Here is a 16,395-nt window from a genome sequence, read left to right as displayed (position 1 = left end):
CAGAAGACTGGAAGTTGGTTGAGACACCTGAGGATAAGCTTGCTTGTAAACAAGTGCAAACAAACAGGATATACAAATGCTGTGATTTTCTACCCAGACAGAGCTGTTACCCTCAATCCATGCATATAATCATAGAATCATTCAGGTTGGAAAAGACCTCTGAGATCACCCAGGTCAACCCCAGCCCAACCCCACCATGCCTACCAACCACATCCCTCAGTGCCACATCTCCACATTGCACACCTCCAAGGACGGTGACCCCACCACCTCCCTGGGCAGCTGTGCCACTGCATCACTGCTCTTTATGAGAAGGAATGTTTCCTAATACCCTAATACACAACTGACACCGGTATAGATGCTATGCAACGACAATTTATTCAAGAGGAAGAAAGGTAATGCAGAAGATATTTGTATTTACTCTATAACATAAAACATACTGCATTAAACATGCGAGGGGTTTTCTTGATGCTGAAGTTTTGCTGTAGCATGAAGGGGATTCAAAGCAAGTTCCTGGAAGAATTTTCCAAAGCTCTTGAATGGATTCATGAAGTTTTTATGCATTCCATGGCCTGCACAAAGAGAAAAATAAATCAGATTATTTTTGTATTTACATTCCTTCCCTACTCACTCTCAATCCATGCATGTCTTCCTCTTGTTATATACATTCTGAAATATCTAATGTCACATGAAAGTCAGATTGGGACAGCCTTGTGCAGTCCTATCTGACTGGGAGGAGTGCTCTGCTATTGCTTTAGGAAAAGCAGGGAATTGAATTGGTATCCCCTGGTCTTGCGATGAGTGCATTCAATCCCAATGATATTAGATTTTCTTTTGAAGCAGTTTCTCTTTTTGCACACACTTGACTGCACTCAGATCTGTGTCCACCCTGCAGTGCAACCCTATTGTTCCCCATGCACCATAACAGCCCAGTTCTGAAAATTTGAAACCCTGATATTCTGCTCTGGCAGAGGAGCTATAAGAGGTCAAAGAGCTGAGATTGCACATGGCTGGCATCTATGGCCATACTTTACCCTTTGTGTCTGGACACATTGTGGTGCACATTTCAGCTAGCTCTGCTAGCAACTTACACCAGGCTGCCCTCATAATATATTGTTTCTTTCATAAATCCAGACTGAACATTCAGCAGCATCTCGGGCAAAATGTATTTGTCTACTCATGCAATGGATGAACATCAGTGAATGTCAAACTCACCATTTGCAGCAGGAACGGAACCCAAAGCAGCTTCCAACTTTGATTAGATGGCTGGGACACCTTCCAAAGTGGCAGGACCCTCTTTTACAGAACAACATGTCCCTCTTGGGAGAAGACAACCCTGCAACAACAGCAACAAATTTCCTACCCTCTGATTCTGCAAGGCAAGGCGAATGCAGCCCCACTCACTCCGCTGCCTTAAGGACTGCTGTGCAGGTTTGGCCATGTTGAAAGGTGAGCTCACGAAGCAAACCCTTCCCCATAACCCAGTCGTTATCCTCCCCCCACGTATCCAGGGGGATAAGCATCTCGGTGGTAAAATGCCACCCTTTAGCTCCTCTTTCATCTTACCTGGAGAAACCTGGAGTGCCAGGAAGAGGAGAGAGAAAAGCAGGTAAAGAATCCTCATGGTCGCAGATCTGCCGAGCTACTATAGGGAAAAAAAAAGAAGAAATATATGTGACAGGCAGTTCCTGGAATCTACAGTCTTCTGAGCTGTACTGATAAAATGGCATTTATATTACATTTTCTTCAAATTCAGAAATGCCTCATGGATGCTCAGTGGGCATTTCTGGGGAAAAGTAAGCAAGGAGCAGCATGGGATATAAACACATACCTCAGGATTGATGTTTATTAAACTGTTTTAATTCAGATTTCCTGCCGCACTTTGCAAATAATCCTTGACCAAAATGCAAGCATCACCTTATGCCTGGTTAAATGTTTTATCTAATAAATAAACCCCACTGGACACAGTGAGGTGGTTCTACATCTGAGCTTATAAATGACAGAAATACGTGTTCATTTTGCAATGTTGAAACATATCAAAAGCAATTTGCTCAAAATCTTCAGCTTTAGTCTACAGATGATCATACAGGAATGGAAACTCGAAATTCCAAAAACAAACAAATCTGTTCCCAGCTGACAAGAGGCATTTAAAAAGCAATCCTGTAATGAAGTCAAAGCAACTAATGTAAAGACTGACCGAAAGACTGAAAAGAACCGAGAAGTTACCAGATATTAGATGAGCCCAGAAGCCAAGCAAGAACACCTCTTGGTTTCTTCCCTCCAGAGGGCTTTGGCTGTGGGACTGAGAGCCTCTTTTATAACATATTTGCTGTGAGTAGTGATACTTGCTTTCTCCTTCCAGTAAGTACACATCAAGCCAATCAAAAAGTGACCCATCTTTTTGGTGACTTCTAACCCAACCAGAATGAAATTTCTTCTCACTTCCCTGTCAAAAAGCACTGTTGGTCTCTGAACCTACAAAGATTTTCTATTGGAAAATCCCAGGTTCCTCATGCAATACCTCTTGTGACACACCAATTTATGTAAGGTATGTTAAGCCACCGTGGTCTGGGTCAAACGTATTGGGACATACGTTGAACTTCTTCTGGGTAGGAGCAATTTAATCCATTGCAATATGCACATTGCACTGTGTGCCTCTCTGCTCTCCCAATTTGTTTATTTTCTGTTCAATAAATACAGAATAGAGGAACACGGAGTGGACACAGGAAATTAAAATAAAAGACCATTAGATTCATAGAATCAGAGAATTATTAAGGTTGGAAAAGGCCATTAAGATGATTTAGACCAACCATCAACCCACTGGCTTAGTGCCCAGTCCATCAGCTCAGCGTCCAGTAAGAACAAGAATTGGTAAAGAATACAAAACGTACAGAAACAGTGGATTCATGCTGGTCATGTCACCCTATGGCCTTTCAATTAATGGAAAATGCACCAATTTATGAAAATACAGTGCCAGAGGCTGCTTCTGTACCCTCAGGTTGGGGGTACCAAAAGGCAACTTGAATTTGCACAGTGCCCAGTTGTGCTTATTCTTTTGTTTCCAGCTTTTTTTCCCCCCCAGCTCCTAACACCTGCCTTGCCTTTTTGTCCACAGTGAACACCAACATTTCTGGAAAAGTAGCCACAATTAAGGTTCAAATTGTGTTACCGTAGTTTTGAAGTAAAACCCTGATAGTCTTCATTCTGGTTCGGTTTTTAGAGAGGTTGCATGCAAACTGGATTCCTCAGGAGGAAAGTGAACCAGGAGTTTTGCTATCAAGTACTCCAAAGGTTCTCTGAAGGTGCTCCAATGCCTAATGGGGCATGGACCCATGTGTGGGCAACATCACCACCAAGGGCTTGGTTGGATCAGCAAGATGAGGAGAGGCTGAGGGACTCATCTTTGTTCAGCTTGGAGAAAAGACACTTGAAAGAGAGTTTAGTTGCTGCTCATGAAATGGTCATGATAGAGAAGATGGAGGCACACTCTCGTCTGAGGTTCACAGAGGAAGGATGAGAGATATCAGGCACAAAGTATAACCGAGGTTCCAATTCTGTGTAAGGTAAAAACCTCTCACAGTCATTGTTGTCAAATGCTTGAATGGGTTTTCAGTGCATTTATAGGATCTTATTACTTGTAGATATTCAAACTCAAAATCCATAAGCCATCCAGTTTGAAACTGGCTCCATTTTGAGGGCACGGCTGCACTTCCAAACAACCACTCAAACTCACTTTGTTTTACGGCATTATTTGGAACCAAAATCCAATCCAAACTCAAGCTGCAAATCCATACAGTGAAAATCTGAGGAACATAGGGCACAATCTCTGAGATCTGTGAGTCTATTCCAATCTATCAATCTTCCCTCGCACCAAGTCCTTGCTGACTTTGGCATGCCCAATAACTATCCAAAGACACCAAGTACTTTTTCATATCCTATTTTACTTTAAACCTCATTTCAACCAATAAAACACTGTTCATGTTCCATTTTAGTATGACACCTGTTACTATATCAAAATATTATACGATAAATATTTTATTTTCAATGAGAATTGAATCTGCTTGACAAAAATCCTCTACAAATGATATGGTGGTTTAAAGATCATTTATTCTCAGAACTTAACGGAGATATTTAATTGCTAATTGGGTCCTCAATTTAGTTACTGTGTAGTAATTTATTCCATACTTTGACGTCAATTTCTTAAGCATACATAAATGTACATCTGTGCATATGAGCATGGACACACACACACATATGGAAATATGCTTACAGATGTTTTCTCTTAAATTCATATCTCAATATGATCAAGATATCTTTTTATTTTCTACATACTTTTGAAAATGATTTTTTTTCAGTATAAAAGAAGTGACAGATAGATTTCTGGTGAATCCATGAACTTCTGACCACAATTTAGAAAAGTGGAGGGAAGCAAAGTGAAATAAGATGCAGTTACTTCACAATTTGCCAAGAGTTTGTGGTTAGCTTGCCAACTGTTATTATTACTCAACCTGATTCCTCAAGGAAACACAGATGCACTGTTGGTTTTCACCATGTTCAAGTTCCTACATCCAACTAATGCCAGGGACTTGGCCTTAATGCTGGGCAGTCTTGACATCGATATAATTACAGATTCTACATGGCCATTCCTATCATTACAACTGAAATACCTCTGCCAGAAGGATGGAGAAGGAGATTTCTAATAGTTTTTTGGTGAAAAAAAAAAAAAAAGGCAAGTATTAAGAAGAGCCTGTGCATTGTAACTCCTGTTTAAAATGCTACTACACGGAATACCTGTCTGCTGCCACCCCTTACCTCCTGTTGTTTATTGCAATGAACAACAGTGATGGTTTGCCGGCCCAGAAAACCATAGATTGCTTCTCAGTTGTGTGATAATGTAATCCCTTAACCCCTTTCATGTGTATTGAACTAAATTCTAAATTCTTAGACGTAACCAATGAGGTATTTCGATGCCACCATGGGTTGTACAGAATAGAAATTCAGATTGCTCTAGATAAGTTGCAAAAGCTGTTACCAGCTGTTGTATTGCCAAAATAGATCCACTAAATGGAGGATAGCCTGTGCTTAAGTCATGTTCCATATTTGTAAGTTTATCAGTAAGGAATGTACTGCATTTTAGCTAACAGATAAAGCCTTGAGCCGGCTACCAACCATCTCAGTCAGTAATAAATACATCCATGGTCACATACATCGAACAGTACACAAAAGCTATCTGACTGAGCTGACGATGATGTCAAGTAGTTTTCTTGAGTAACCAGAGAGAAATCATATCATGAGTTTATAACTCCCATGGACGGATCACCTTTCTTTTCATCTTTGATTTCAGAGATAAATGGATCAGACTAGAAGAACAAAGTCCATCTCTTTGCTGTTACTGTACAGCAGCACTAAGGATTGTGCTGTGAGAATGTGTTTGTTGGTCTCCTTCTCTTTCTCTCCTTGTGCCTTTTTTCTAGTTTGAGCTACTATCAGGGCTCTAAAGTCATGTAAAATGCTGCTGGTTTTCATTTGCATGAGGTCCCCTCAGGAGTGAAATGCCTTGAATGCCTCTAGGGCAGCTGAAGGAAGGAGATGGAGTTAACTTCAGCATTTTCTACACTGCTAGGTAGTGATGATGGGGAAAAAGAGACAGAAAATATGGAATCTCTCCGACATCTCATTAGAAAAATACTATAATATGAAAATATCTTCAAAAATCAGCCTAGAAACTAGCGGAATGTGTGCTTGTTTGACACTCTCACCCATCATGGAGAGAAACAGGGTTTCATCTCTGACAAAGATACCATGGTCACTGCATGAGTATCACTAGAAAGGAGCCACTGTGGAACAAGGGGAAAATAACTTCCCTGTTTCCAGGGAGTGTGGCAGGGCATGAGTGGTGAGATCATAGAACCGTAGAATAATCATTCAGGTTGTAAGTAACATCATCCACCATATTTGAAAGGTGATGGCAGTCTAGTGAAGTTCACAATGACTGGAAAAGGAGAAACATAGCTTACACCTAAGGCAGGAGGGTAGGAACTAGGTAGTCTTAAAAGTCCTTTCAAGTCCCAACCATTCTATGATTCCATGATTCTCTAACTGTTAAGATCTTCAAGTTCAACACTCACCTAACACCACCAAGGCCACCACCAGACCACGTTCCTTGGGGCCACATCCCTAAGTCTTTTTAACATCTACAGGGATGGGGACTCCACCAGTTCCATGTGCAGCCTCCAATACAAAACATTTCCATGAAGAAATTATTGGGTAAAGTCCAGTCTAAACCTCCTCTGGCAAAACATGAATGAATCATAGAATCATGTAATGGTTTAGGTTGGAAGGCACCCCTAAGATCATCTACATCCAACCCTCCCGCTATACACAGGGACACCTCCCTCTAGACCAAGTTGCTCACAGCCCCATCCAGCCTGACTTTGAAAGTCACTGGAGGTGTTCAAGCCAGGTTGGATGGGATCCTGGTCAACCTGGACTAGTATTAAATGTGGAGGTTGGCATCCTTGCTGGAGGCAGGGGAGGTTGGGTCTTAACGATCCTTGAGGCCCTTTCCAACCCAACCATTCTGTGATTCTATGATTCTACAAATGCTTTCAGGGATGGGGCACCCACAGGATCACTAGGCAACCTGTTCCAGTGTCTCACCATCCACACAGTAAAGAATTTCTTCCTGATATCTTATCTAAATCTACCCTCTTTCACTTTACAGCCATTTACCCTCACCCTATCTCTACATGCCCTTTATAAATGTCCCTCCCCAGATTTCCCATAAGCCCACTTCAGGTCTTGTAAGGCCACTATAAGGTCCACACAGAGACCTCTCTAATCAAATTTCATACCATTTCCCTGTGTCCTGTGTTCTCGCCTGAGGAAAGAGACCAACACCCACCTCGCTGCAGCCTCCCATTGGCAGTTGTAGAGAGCAATAAGGTCTCAGCCTGTATACCTCCAGAATGCTCATCTCTACAAGCCACCAGCACCACTGCTTGAGGAGCAAAGAGACCCAAGGAAAAATTCCCATCTTCCCCGACAAACACAGCCAAGGTTCAACCACAGAAATGCCAGTGATAGTCATTTTATTGAAGCAAGGAAAGAAATATTTTCCATGGTGCTGCCTGGTTCAGACTTACGGTTTCACAAGTGCTGATATCTGCTTCAGAGCAAAGGAAGTATTGGAAACTTTTTTTTTTTCCCCCTTCTTTATTTTTATTAATTTTTTTTTTTTTTTTTTTTTGCAGTAGGATGTGGTGCCAGCAGGTGTGATGAAGCTGGTGTGCCAGAGAGGCCATTTGGTAGATGCAGGAAGGATTTCCCAGGAGAAGCCAGGGAGTCATCAGGCCCATCTGCTCCTGCATGATAAAAATAGAGAGCCTTTGCTTGCCCACCAACAGGTAATCTGTGGTGTAATTAATTTGGGTTGGGGTCCATCTGCTGTATTTCATGGCACCACAATGCAGGCTGCCATGGGACATGAACAACGCCTGGGAACCCTGTGTTCCAGCAGGGCTGTCATTGGAGAAGTGAGACGTGGTGCTGTCAGCAGCTGTGCCTCTCAGCTGTCAGCCATTGCTATGGGGATGCCTTGCACTTCCACCTACCTTACACAGCAAGAACTCCTTAAATCGCCACATGATCCAACCCGGTAATATGGCCGCCGACATTGTCCATACATGCAGACTCCCTTTCGAAGTCTACAATGAAGAGGGCTGGAAACGTAGGGCTGACCTGCACAGTGAAAAAAGCAATTTGTTGACAGAGCAAGTGAGCAGAAGTGGATGCACATTCTCTATCCTCTCCAATTCCTCTCCCCTTATCAGAGTCACAAGGACCCCCACTGCTCTCTGCTCCCTGTGCCAGGGCTCCCACACTGCCCAGCACAGCGGTGCTGCTGATGGCAGCTCCTGGGCTCCAGGCTGTGCCCTGTGTCCCTGGACTCCATGGAGCACAGCCCCAAGGATTTATGGTCGTGGCGGACCCCCTGAGCTGCCCCTGCTCTCGACCGAGCAGCCCCAGCTCTCACAGCCCCTTTACCCGGCACAGCTGCTCCAGGCCCTGCTGCGCCCTGGAGGCCCTGTGCTGGGCTCTCTCCAGTGAGTCCAGGTCTGTCCCGTGCTGGAGGGCTCAGAAGTGGTGGGCCCAGAGCTTCAGGAGTGGCCTCAGCAGAGTCGAATACGAGGAAAGGATCACCTCTCCTGGTTTGCTGCTGAGGCTTTGCCCACTGCAGCCACGGTTACTGTTAGCTCTCTGAGACTAAGGGCTCACTGCTCACTCAGGCCCACCTTGTTGCCCACCAGGACCCCCGGCTCCTTTCCTGCAAAGCCGCTTCCAGCTGGCTGCCCGCAGCACTTCCAGGTGCTGGGGCTGTTCTTCCCCAGGTGCAGGACTCTGCACTTCCCCTTCTTGAATTGGACGAGGTTTCCGACAGCCCATTTTCCAGCCTGTCCAAGTCACGCCTTACCTGCAACAGCCTGGAGCACCACAAAGAGCACAGCCAGCAGCAGGAAAAGGATCCTCATGGCCACGGCTGGGATGAGAAATCCTTATCTGCAACGAACTGACACAACAAGACCAAAAAAACATGGAACCTGACCTGTTGCTCTACTCTCCTGACTGAGAGATGAGCAACAGCTTATAATGTGCCTAGAATGACCCACACCAAAATCTTCTACAGTACAGTGAACTGAAAAGAAGCTGCAGATATTCAAATAGTTCATGAATGTGCCTCAAGGCAACTAGGCCTCACTAACTCCTATTCTTTGAGCTTCCACAACATTTGAGACCAGAAGATCCTACATTCCCTTTCATGCCCTATTGTTCCAAAATCCTGTCTCTGACTGGTTTTTTGAGTATTGGCCTTCTTGCATTGAGAATTTTTTTTTTTACATGCATACAGTACACAATGTGCTAATCTGAAAGCAACGCCAACTGATGAACCATTCACCTTCAGACTGCCATAGTATTCAGAGAACAAGACAAGTGTTATTGTTCTCCAAGTTGGAGAAGGCCACCGTTATCTCTTGGACATCATTTAAAGCATGACCTCAACCATAACAGAAGTGGAATTTGGGCGAGCTATTGAGTAAGAAGGCATCAAACATGCTGTTCATATGCCAGCCTCTGTAGGCAGCTGGACAATTCCAGGCTGGAAAGAGCTCGGTGTCTCCCAGTGCCCATGTTCTGCATAGGAATGAGAGCAAAAGCAGTGGATAAAGGCAAGGAGCAGAGGACACCTGTCCAGAAGCAGCAGCAGGAGGGATTACCCACTGAGGAGGAGGAGGATCACCGCTGCCTTCTGTCTCTCTTCTCCTGCAGGCTCCCCAGCCCCAAACACACCTCTTTATGTGAAGTTTGGGGCTGCTGGCAGAGCAGTCAGTGGCCAATGAGTGAAGGCTTTTGCCTCCCAATAGGTTCTGCATTTTGCTGCCTTCCAATGAGGCTGCACCTTGGGACAGCTTTGACCACAACTCCCCAGGTCTTGGTGCAATCCATCTCAGAGCATTCCGCTTCCTGCGAGAGACGTTAGGCCACAGGGCTATGTGAAATACCTGGAAACAGGCACGGACTGCTGCTTACGTCCTACTTCTGTCTTCAGTCTGAAGTTTTAGTCTTGCGGCTGCAACAGCATCTTGGCCATCATTTGCCTGCATAATGCTTTGGCCTTTACAGCCAGCCTTCTTGTTTCTTCTCCATGTCAAGAGAAGAAGGAGCACTGCTTGTCTTTCAGCTCCTAATTATGCTGTCGTTAATTTAGTGCTTAGCAGTATATGAATTAATAACATAGACACATGCAATTTTTCATGCAGAATTTTATAAGAAAGTACATTTTCATTTCTTTTTCCTTTTAGGATTACTCTTGATTTTTCTTCGTTTGTTGTTTCAGTGCCCTTTCTGATATGAGCATGCACTTAGTCCAGCACACACGCCAACGTCCTATTTATTTCCCCTATTGTCACAGAATCAAAGAATCATAGAATGGTGATAGATGGAAGATGCCTTGAAGATCATCCAGTTTCAACGCCTTGCTTTAGACAGGGACACCTCCCTGTAGTCCACATGTAGTTCACAGCCCCATCCAGCCCTGGCCATGAATGCTTCCAAGGAATGGGCATTTAAAACCTTGCTGGGCAACTTGTTCCAGTACCTCACCGATCACACAGTAAAATTTTTCTTTTTGATATCTAGTCTAAATCTACTCTTTTCCAGTTTGAAACTATTTTTCTTCATTCTGTCAATACCTGCCCCTACCAAAAAGTCCCTTCCCAGTGTTCCTGTAGGCCCCCTGCAAGTACTGGGTGGCCCCTATAAGGTCCCTTGGAGCCTTCTCTTCTGCAGGATGAAAAGGCCCATCTCTTTCTACCTGTCCTGGCTGGGGAGACGCTCCAGCCCTCTGATCATCTTTGTGGCCCTCCTCTAGACTGCTCCAACAGCTCCACATCCTCCTCATGTTGTGGGCCCCACAATTGGATGCAGTGCTCCAGGTGAGATCTCACAAGAGCAGAGCAGAGGGGCAGAATCACCTCCCTCCCCATGCTGGTCACGCTTCTTTTGATGCAACCCAGGATACGGTTAGTCTTCTGGTCCGCACGCACACATTGCTGTCTCAAGATAAATCTTTCATCAGTCGATGCTCCCAAACCCTTCTCCTCAGGGCTGCTCTCAAGTCATTCCCTGCCCAGCCTGTATCTGTGCTTGGGATTGCCTCAGCCCAGGTGCAGGACTTTTCACTTGGTGGTGTTGAACTTCCTGAGGTTGACATGGGCCCTCCTCAGTAGCCTGTCCAGTTCCCTCCGGATGGCATCCCTTTTGCTCTAGTTTGTCAGTTGTACCACAGGAGCAAAAGGAGGCCGTTACCTGGTCCCTGAGTCTTTGAGACCGATCATGAATATTTATTGCACTGTCTATATTGGGCATGGGGCAGAAGTGCCCAATGAATTCATTGACAGCCAGACACTTCCCCAGCTGGATTTTATGCTGTTCCTGCTCATTGTGGACGTGCCATGAGGACAAGTGTTATGTAATGTTACCAAGGGTCACTCCTTTCTTCCTGTCATTAGCAGAGAGGACACAGGGAGAAGAGGATGGCAACGAGAAGTTGAAGGAACCTCATGGTGAGAAGTTTGCTGTTGAGATCTTCAAGATCATCACGCAGCTAACGCTGCCAAAACCACCGCTAAACCACGTCCCTTCGGGACACCACTCTAAGATATTCAAATACCTACTGGGATGGGGACTTCACCACTTCCCTCTGCAGCCTTTTCCACTACCAACAGGCTATTTCCATGAAAATATTCTTCCAGACATCCAGTCTGAACCTCCCCTGGCACCTCTGGACACCATTTCCTTGTGTCCTATCACTTGTCACCTGAGAGATGAGACCAGCAACCACCTCGCAGCAACCTCCCATCAGGCAGTTGTAGAGAGCCATAAAGTCTCAGCTTGTGTTTCTGCAGAATGTTCATCTCTACAAGCCACCTGCCCACCTGTGTGTTACTGCCTGGAGTGCAAGGAGATCAAGGAAAAATCCCCATCTTCCCCAACAAACACAGCCAAGGTTCAACCACAGAAATGCCAGTGCTAGTCATTTTATTGAAGCAAGCAAAGAAGTCGTTTTGGTGCTGCTGCCTTGTTCAGATTTGTGATTCCACAGGTGCTGGTATGTGCTTCAGAGCAAAGGAAGTATTGGAAGTCTTATTGTTACTTTTTGCAGGAGGATGTGGTGCCAGCAGGTATGATGGAGCTGAAGTGCTGGAGAGGCCATTTGGTAGATGCAGGAAGGATCTTCCAGGAGAAGCCAGGGAATCATCAGGCCCAAATGGCCCTGCATGATAAAAATAGAGAGCCTTTGCTTGCCCACCAAGAGGTATTCTGTGGTGTAATTCATTTGGGTTGGGGTCCATCTGCTGTATTTCATGGCACCACAATGCAGGCTGCCATGGGACATGAACAACGCCTGGGAACCCTGTGTTCCAGCAGGGCTGTCATTGGAGAAGTGAGACGTGGTGCTGTCAGCAGCTGTGCCTCTCAGCTGTCAGCCATTGCTATGGGGATGCCTTGCACTTCCACCTACCTTACACAGCAAGAACTCCTTAAATCGCCACATGATCCAACCCGGTAATATGGCCGCCGACATTGTCCATACATGCAGACTCCCTTTCGAAGTCTACAATGAAGAGGGCTGGAAACGTAGGGCTGACCTGCACAGTGAAAAAAGCAATTTGTTGACAGAGCAAGTGAGCAGAAGTGGATGCACATTCTCTATCCTCTCCAATTCCTCTCCCCTTATCAGAGTCACAAGGACCCCCACTGCTCTCTGCTCCCTGTGCCAGGGCTCCCACACTGCCCTGCACAGCGGTGCTGCTGATGGCAGCTCCTGGGCTCCAGGCTGTGCCCTGTGTCCCTGGACTCCATGGAGCACAGCCCCAAGGGTTTATGGTCGTGGCGGACCCCCTGAGCTGCCCCTGCTCTCGACCGAGCAGCCCCAGCTCTCACAGCCCCTTTACCCGGCACAGCTGCTCCAGGCCCTGCTGCGCCCTGGAGGCCCTGTGCTGGGCTCTCTCCAGTGAGTCCAGGTCTGTCCCGTGCTGGAGGGCTCAGAAGTGGTGGGCCCAGAGCTTCAGGAGTGGCCTCAGCAGAGTCGAATACGAGGAAAGGATCACCTCTCCTGGTTTGCTGCTGAGGCTTTGCCCACTGCAGCCACGGTTACTGTTAGCTCTCTGAGACTAAGGGCTCACTGCTCACTCAGGCCCACCTTGTTGCCCACCAGGACCCCCGGCTCCTTTCCTGCAAAGCCGCTTCCAGCTGGCTGCCCGCAGCACTTCCAGGTGCTGGGGCTGTTCTTCCCCAGGTGCAGGACTCTGCACTTCCCCTTCTTGAATTGGACGAGGTTTCCGACAGCCCATTTTCCAGCCTGTCCAAGTCACGCCTTACCTGCAACAGCCTGGAGCACCACAAAGAGCACAGCCAGCAGCAGGAAAAGGATCCTCATGACCACGGCTGGGATGAGAAATCCTTACCTGCAACGAACTGACACAACAGGACCAAAGGACATGGAATAGTTATCTCCTGACTGAGAGATGAGCAACAGCTTATAATGTGCCTAGAATGACCCACACCAAAATCTTCTACAGTACAGTGAACTGAGAAGAAGCTGCAGATATTCAAATAGTTCATGAATGTGCCTCAAGGCAACTAGGCCTCACTATCTCCTATTCTTTGAACTTCCAAAACATTTGAGACCAGAAGATCCTACATTCCCTTTCATGCCCTATTGTTCCAAAATCCTGTCTTTGACTGGTTTTTTGAGTATTGGCCTTCTTGCATTGAGAATTTTTTTTTTACATGCATACAGTACACAATGTGCTACTCTGAAAGCAACGCCAACTGATGAACCATTCACCTTCAGACTGCCATAGTATTCAGAGAACAAGACAAGTGTTATTGTTCTCCAAGTTGGAGAAGGACACCGTTATCTCTTGGACATCATTTAAAGCATGACCTCAACCATAACAGAAGTGAAATTTGGGCGAGCTATTGAGTAAGAAGGCATCAAACATGCTGTTCATATGCCAGCCTCTGTAGGCAGCTGGACAATTCCAGGCTGGAAAGAGCTCGGTGTCTCCCAGTGCCCATGTTCTGCATAGGAATGAAAGCAAAAGCAGTGGATAAAGGCAAGGAGCAGAGGGCACCTGTCCAGAAGCAGCAGCAGGAGGGATTACCCACTGAGGAGGAGGAGGATCACCGCTGCCTTCTGTCTCTCTTCTCCTGCGGGCTCCCCAGCCCCAAACACACCTCTTTATGTGAAGTTTGGGGCTGCTGGCAGAGCAGTCAGTGGCCAATGAGTGAAGGCTTTTGCCTCCCAGTAGGTTCTGCATTTTGCTGCCTTCCAATGAGGCTGCACCTTGGGACAGCTTTGACCACAACTCCCCAGGTCTTGGTGCAATCCATCTCAGAGCATTCCGCTTCCTGCGAGAGACGTTAGGCCACAGGGCTATGTGAAATACCTGGAAACAGGCACGGACTGCTGCTTAGGTCCTACTTCTGTCTTCAGTCTGAAGTTTTATCTCACGGCTGCAACAGCATCTTGGCCATCATTTGCCTGCATAATGCTTTGGCCTTTACAGCCAGCCTTCTTGTTTCTTCTCCTTGTCAAGAGAAGAAGGAGCACTGCCTGCCTTTCAGTGTCTTAATTATGCTGTTGTTAATTTAGTGCTTAGCAGTATATGAATTAATAACATAGACACATGCAATCTTTCATGCAGAATTTTATAAGAAAATACATTTTCATTTCTTTTTCCTTTTAGGATTACTCTTGATTTTTCTTCTTTTGTTGTTTCAGTGCCCTTCCTGATATGAGCATGCACTTAGTCCAGCACACACACCAACGTCCTATTTATTTCCCCGACTGTTACAGAATCAAAGAATCATAGAATGGTGATAGATGGAAGATGCCTTGAAGATCATCCAGTTTCAACGCCTTGCTTTAGACAGGGACACCTTCCTGTAGTCCACATGTAGTTCACAGCCCCATCCAGCCCTGGCCATGAATGCTTCCAAGGAATGGGCATTCAAAACCTTGCTGGGCAACTTGTTCCAGTACCTCACCGATCACACAGTAAAATTTTTCTTTTTGATATCTAGTCTAAATCTACTCTTTTCCAGTTTGAAACTATTTTTCTTCATTCTGTCAATACCTGCCCCTACCAGAAAGTCCCTTCCCAGTGTTCCTGTAGGCCCCCTGCAAGTACTGGGTGGCCCCCATAAGGTCCCTTGGAGCCTTCTCTTCTGCAGGATGAAAAGGCCCATCTCTTTCCACCTGTCCTGGCTGGGGAGACGCTCCAGCCCTCTGATCATCTTTGTGGCCCTCCTCTGGACTGCTCCAACACCTCTATGTCCTCCTCGTGTTGTAGGCCCCACAATTGGATGCAGTACTCCAGGTGGGATCTCACAAGAGCAGAGCAGAGGGGCAGAATCACCTCCCTCCCCATGCTGGTCACGCTTCTTTTGACGCAACCCAGGATACGGTTGGCCAATGAACAAGCACTCATTGCTGGCACAAGCTGAATCTTTCATCAGTCGATGCTCCCAAACCCTTCTCCTCAGGGCTGTTCTCAAGTCATTCCCTGCCCAGCCTGTATCTGTGCTTGGGATTGCCTCAGCCCAGGTGCAGGACTTTTCACTTGGTGGTGTTGAACTTCCTGAGGTTGACATAGGCCCTCCTCAGTAGCCTGTCCAGTTCCCTCCGGATGGCATCCCTTTTGCTCTAGTTTGTCAGTTGTACCACAGGAGCAAAAGGAGGCCGTTACCTGGTCCCTGAGTCTTTGAGACCGATCATGAATATTTATTGCACTGTCTATATTGGACATGGGGCAGAAGTGCCCAATGAATTCATTGACAGCCAGACATTTCCCCAGCTGGATTTTATGCTGTTCCTGCTCATTGTGGACGTGCCATGAGGACAAGTGTTATGTAATGTTACCAAGGGTCACTCCTTTCTTCCTGTCATTAGCAGAGAGGACACAGGAAGAGAATGGCAACGAGAAGGTGAAGGAACCTCATGGTGAGAAGTTTGCTGTTGAAGATTATCACTCAACTAACACTGCCAAGGTCACCAGTAAACCAGGTCCCTTAGTGACATCTCCCTCCAGCAACCTCCAATCAGGCAGTTGTAGAGAGCCATAAAGTCTCAGCCTGTATTTCTGCACAATGCTTATCTCAGCAAGTCACCTGCCCACCTGTGTGTTACTGCCTCTGGTACAAGGAGATCAAGGAAAAATCCCCATCTTCCCCAACAAACACAGCCAAGGTTCATCCATAGAAATGCCAGTGTTAGCCATTTTATTGAAGCAAGGAAGAAATATTTATGATTTCAGAAGTGCTGATATCCGCTTCAAAGCAAGGGAAGTATTGAATGCTTTTTATTTATTTTTTTTTCTTTTCTTTTTTTGCAGTAGGATGTGATGCCTGCAGGTGTGATGGAGTTGGAGTGCCAGAGATGCCATTTGGTAGATGCAGGAAGGATTTCCCAGGAGAAGCCAGGGAGTCATCATTCCCACCTGCCCCTGCTAAAATAAAGATACGAGAGCCTTTGCTTGCCCACCAACAGGTATTCTGTGGTGTAATTCATTTGGGTTGGGGTCCATCTGCTGTATTTCATGGCACCACAATGCAGGCTGCCATGGGACATGAACAACGCCTGGGAACCCTGTGTTCCAGCAGGGCTGTCATTGGAGAAGTGAGACGTGGTGCTGTCAGCAGCTGTGCCTCTCAGCTGTCAGCCATTGCTATGGGGATGCCTTGCACTTCCACCTACCTTACACAGCAAAAACTCCCTAAAATGTCACATGATCCGACCGGGTAATATGGCCGCCGACATTGTCCATACAT

The 16,395-nt window shown here is 46.2% G+C and overlaps 2 protein-coding genes across 5 annotated transcripts; both read right to left on the bottom strand.

The window, feature by feature from the left end:
• Window positions 1–352: 352 nt before the first annotated feature.
• LOC116235652 (antimicrobial peptide THP2) lies at window positions 353–2,347 on the bottom strand. The gene is made up of 4 exons (XM_031603924.2): window positions 2,224–2,347; window positions 1,564–1,642; window positions 1,213–1,333; window positions 353–569 (listed from the first exon to the last, which is right to left on the bottom strand). The coding sequence occupies exons 2-4, from the start codon at window positions 1,619–1,621 to the stop codon at window positions 554–556; spliced, it is 195 nt and encodes a 64-aa protein (XP_031459784.1). The 5' UTR covers window positions 1,622–1,642; window positions 2,224–2,347; the 3' UTR covers window positions 353–553.
• Window positions 2,348–11,561: 9,214 nt separating this feature from the next.
• On the bottom strand, window positions 11,562–13,859 carry LOC116243115 (gallinacin-6-like). Of its 4 annotated transcripts, none has more exons than XM_090136615.1 (4): window positions 13,728–13,857; window positions 12,940–13,035; window positions 12,080–12,206; window positions 11,562–11,830 (listed from the first exon to the last, which is right to left on the bottom strand). In XM_090136615.1, the coding sequence occupies exons 2-4, from the start codon at window positions 12,995–12,997 to the stop codon at window positions 11,815–11,817; spliced, it is 201 nt and encodes a 66-aa protein (XP_089992741.1). In that variant the 5' UTR covers window positions 12,998–13,035; window positions 13,728–13,857; the 3' UTR covers window positions 11,562–11,814. The 4 variants fall into 4 exon arrangements, with proteins under 4 accessions (XP_089992741.1, XP_089992742.1, XP_089992744.1 ...); XM_090136616.1 differs by having other exon boundaries at window positions 13,698–13,837; XM_090136618.1 differs by having other exon boundaries at window positions 12,940–13,025; window positions 13,698–13,825.
• Window positions 13,860–16,395: the final 2,536 nt, after the last annotated feature.

This window comes from Phasianus colchicus, chromosome 2 (genome assembly GCF_987193195.1).
Source record: "Phasianus colchicus chromosome 2, bPhaCol1.hap1.1, whole genome shotgun sequence".
Taxonomy (NCBI): domain Eukaryota; kingdom Metazoa; phylum Chordata; class Aves; order Galliformes; family Phasianidae; genus Phasianus; species Phasianus colchicus.
Note: the sequence above shows the minus strand (reverse complement) of the source record. Positions and strands in the feature narration are given on the sequence as shown.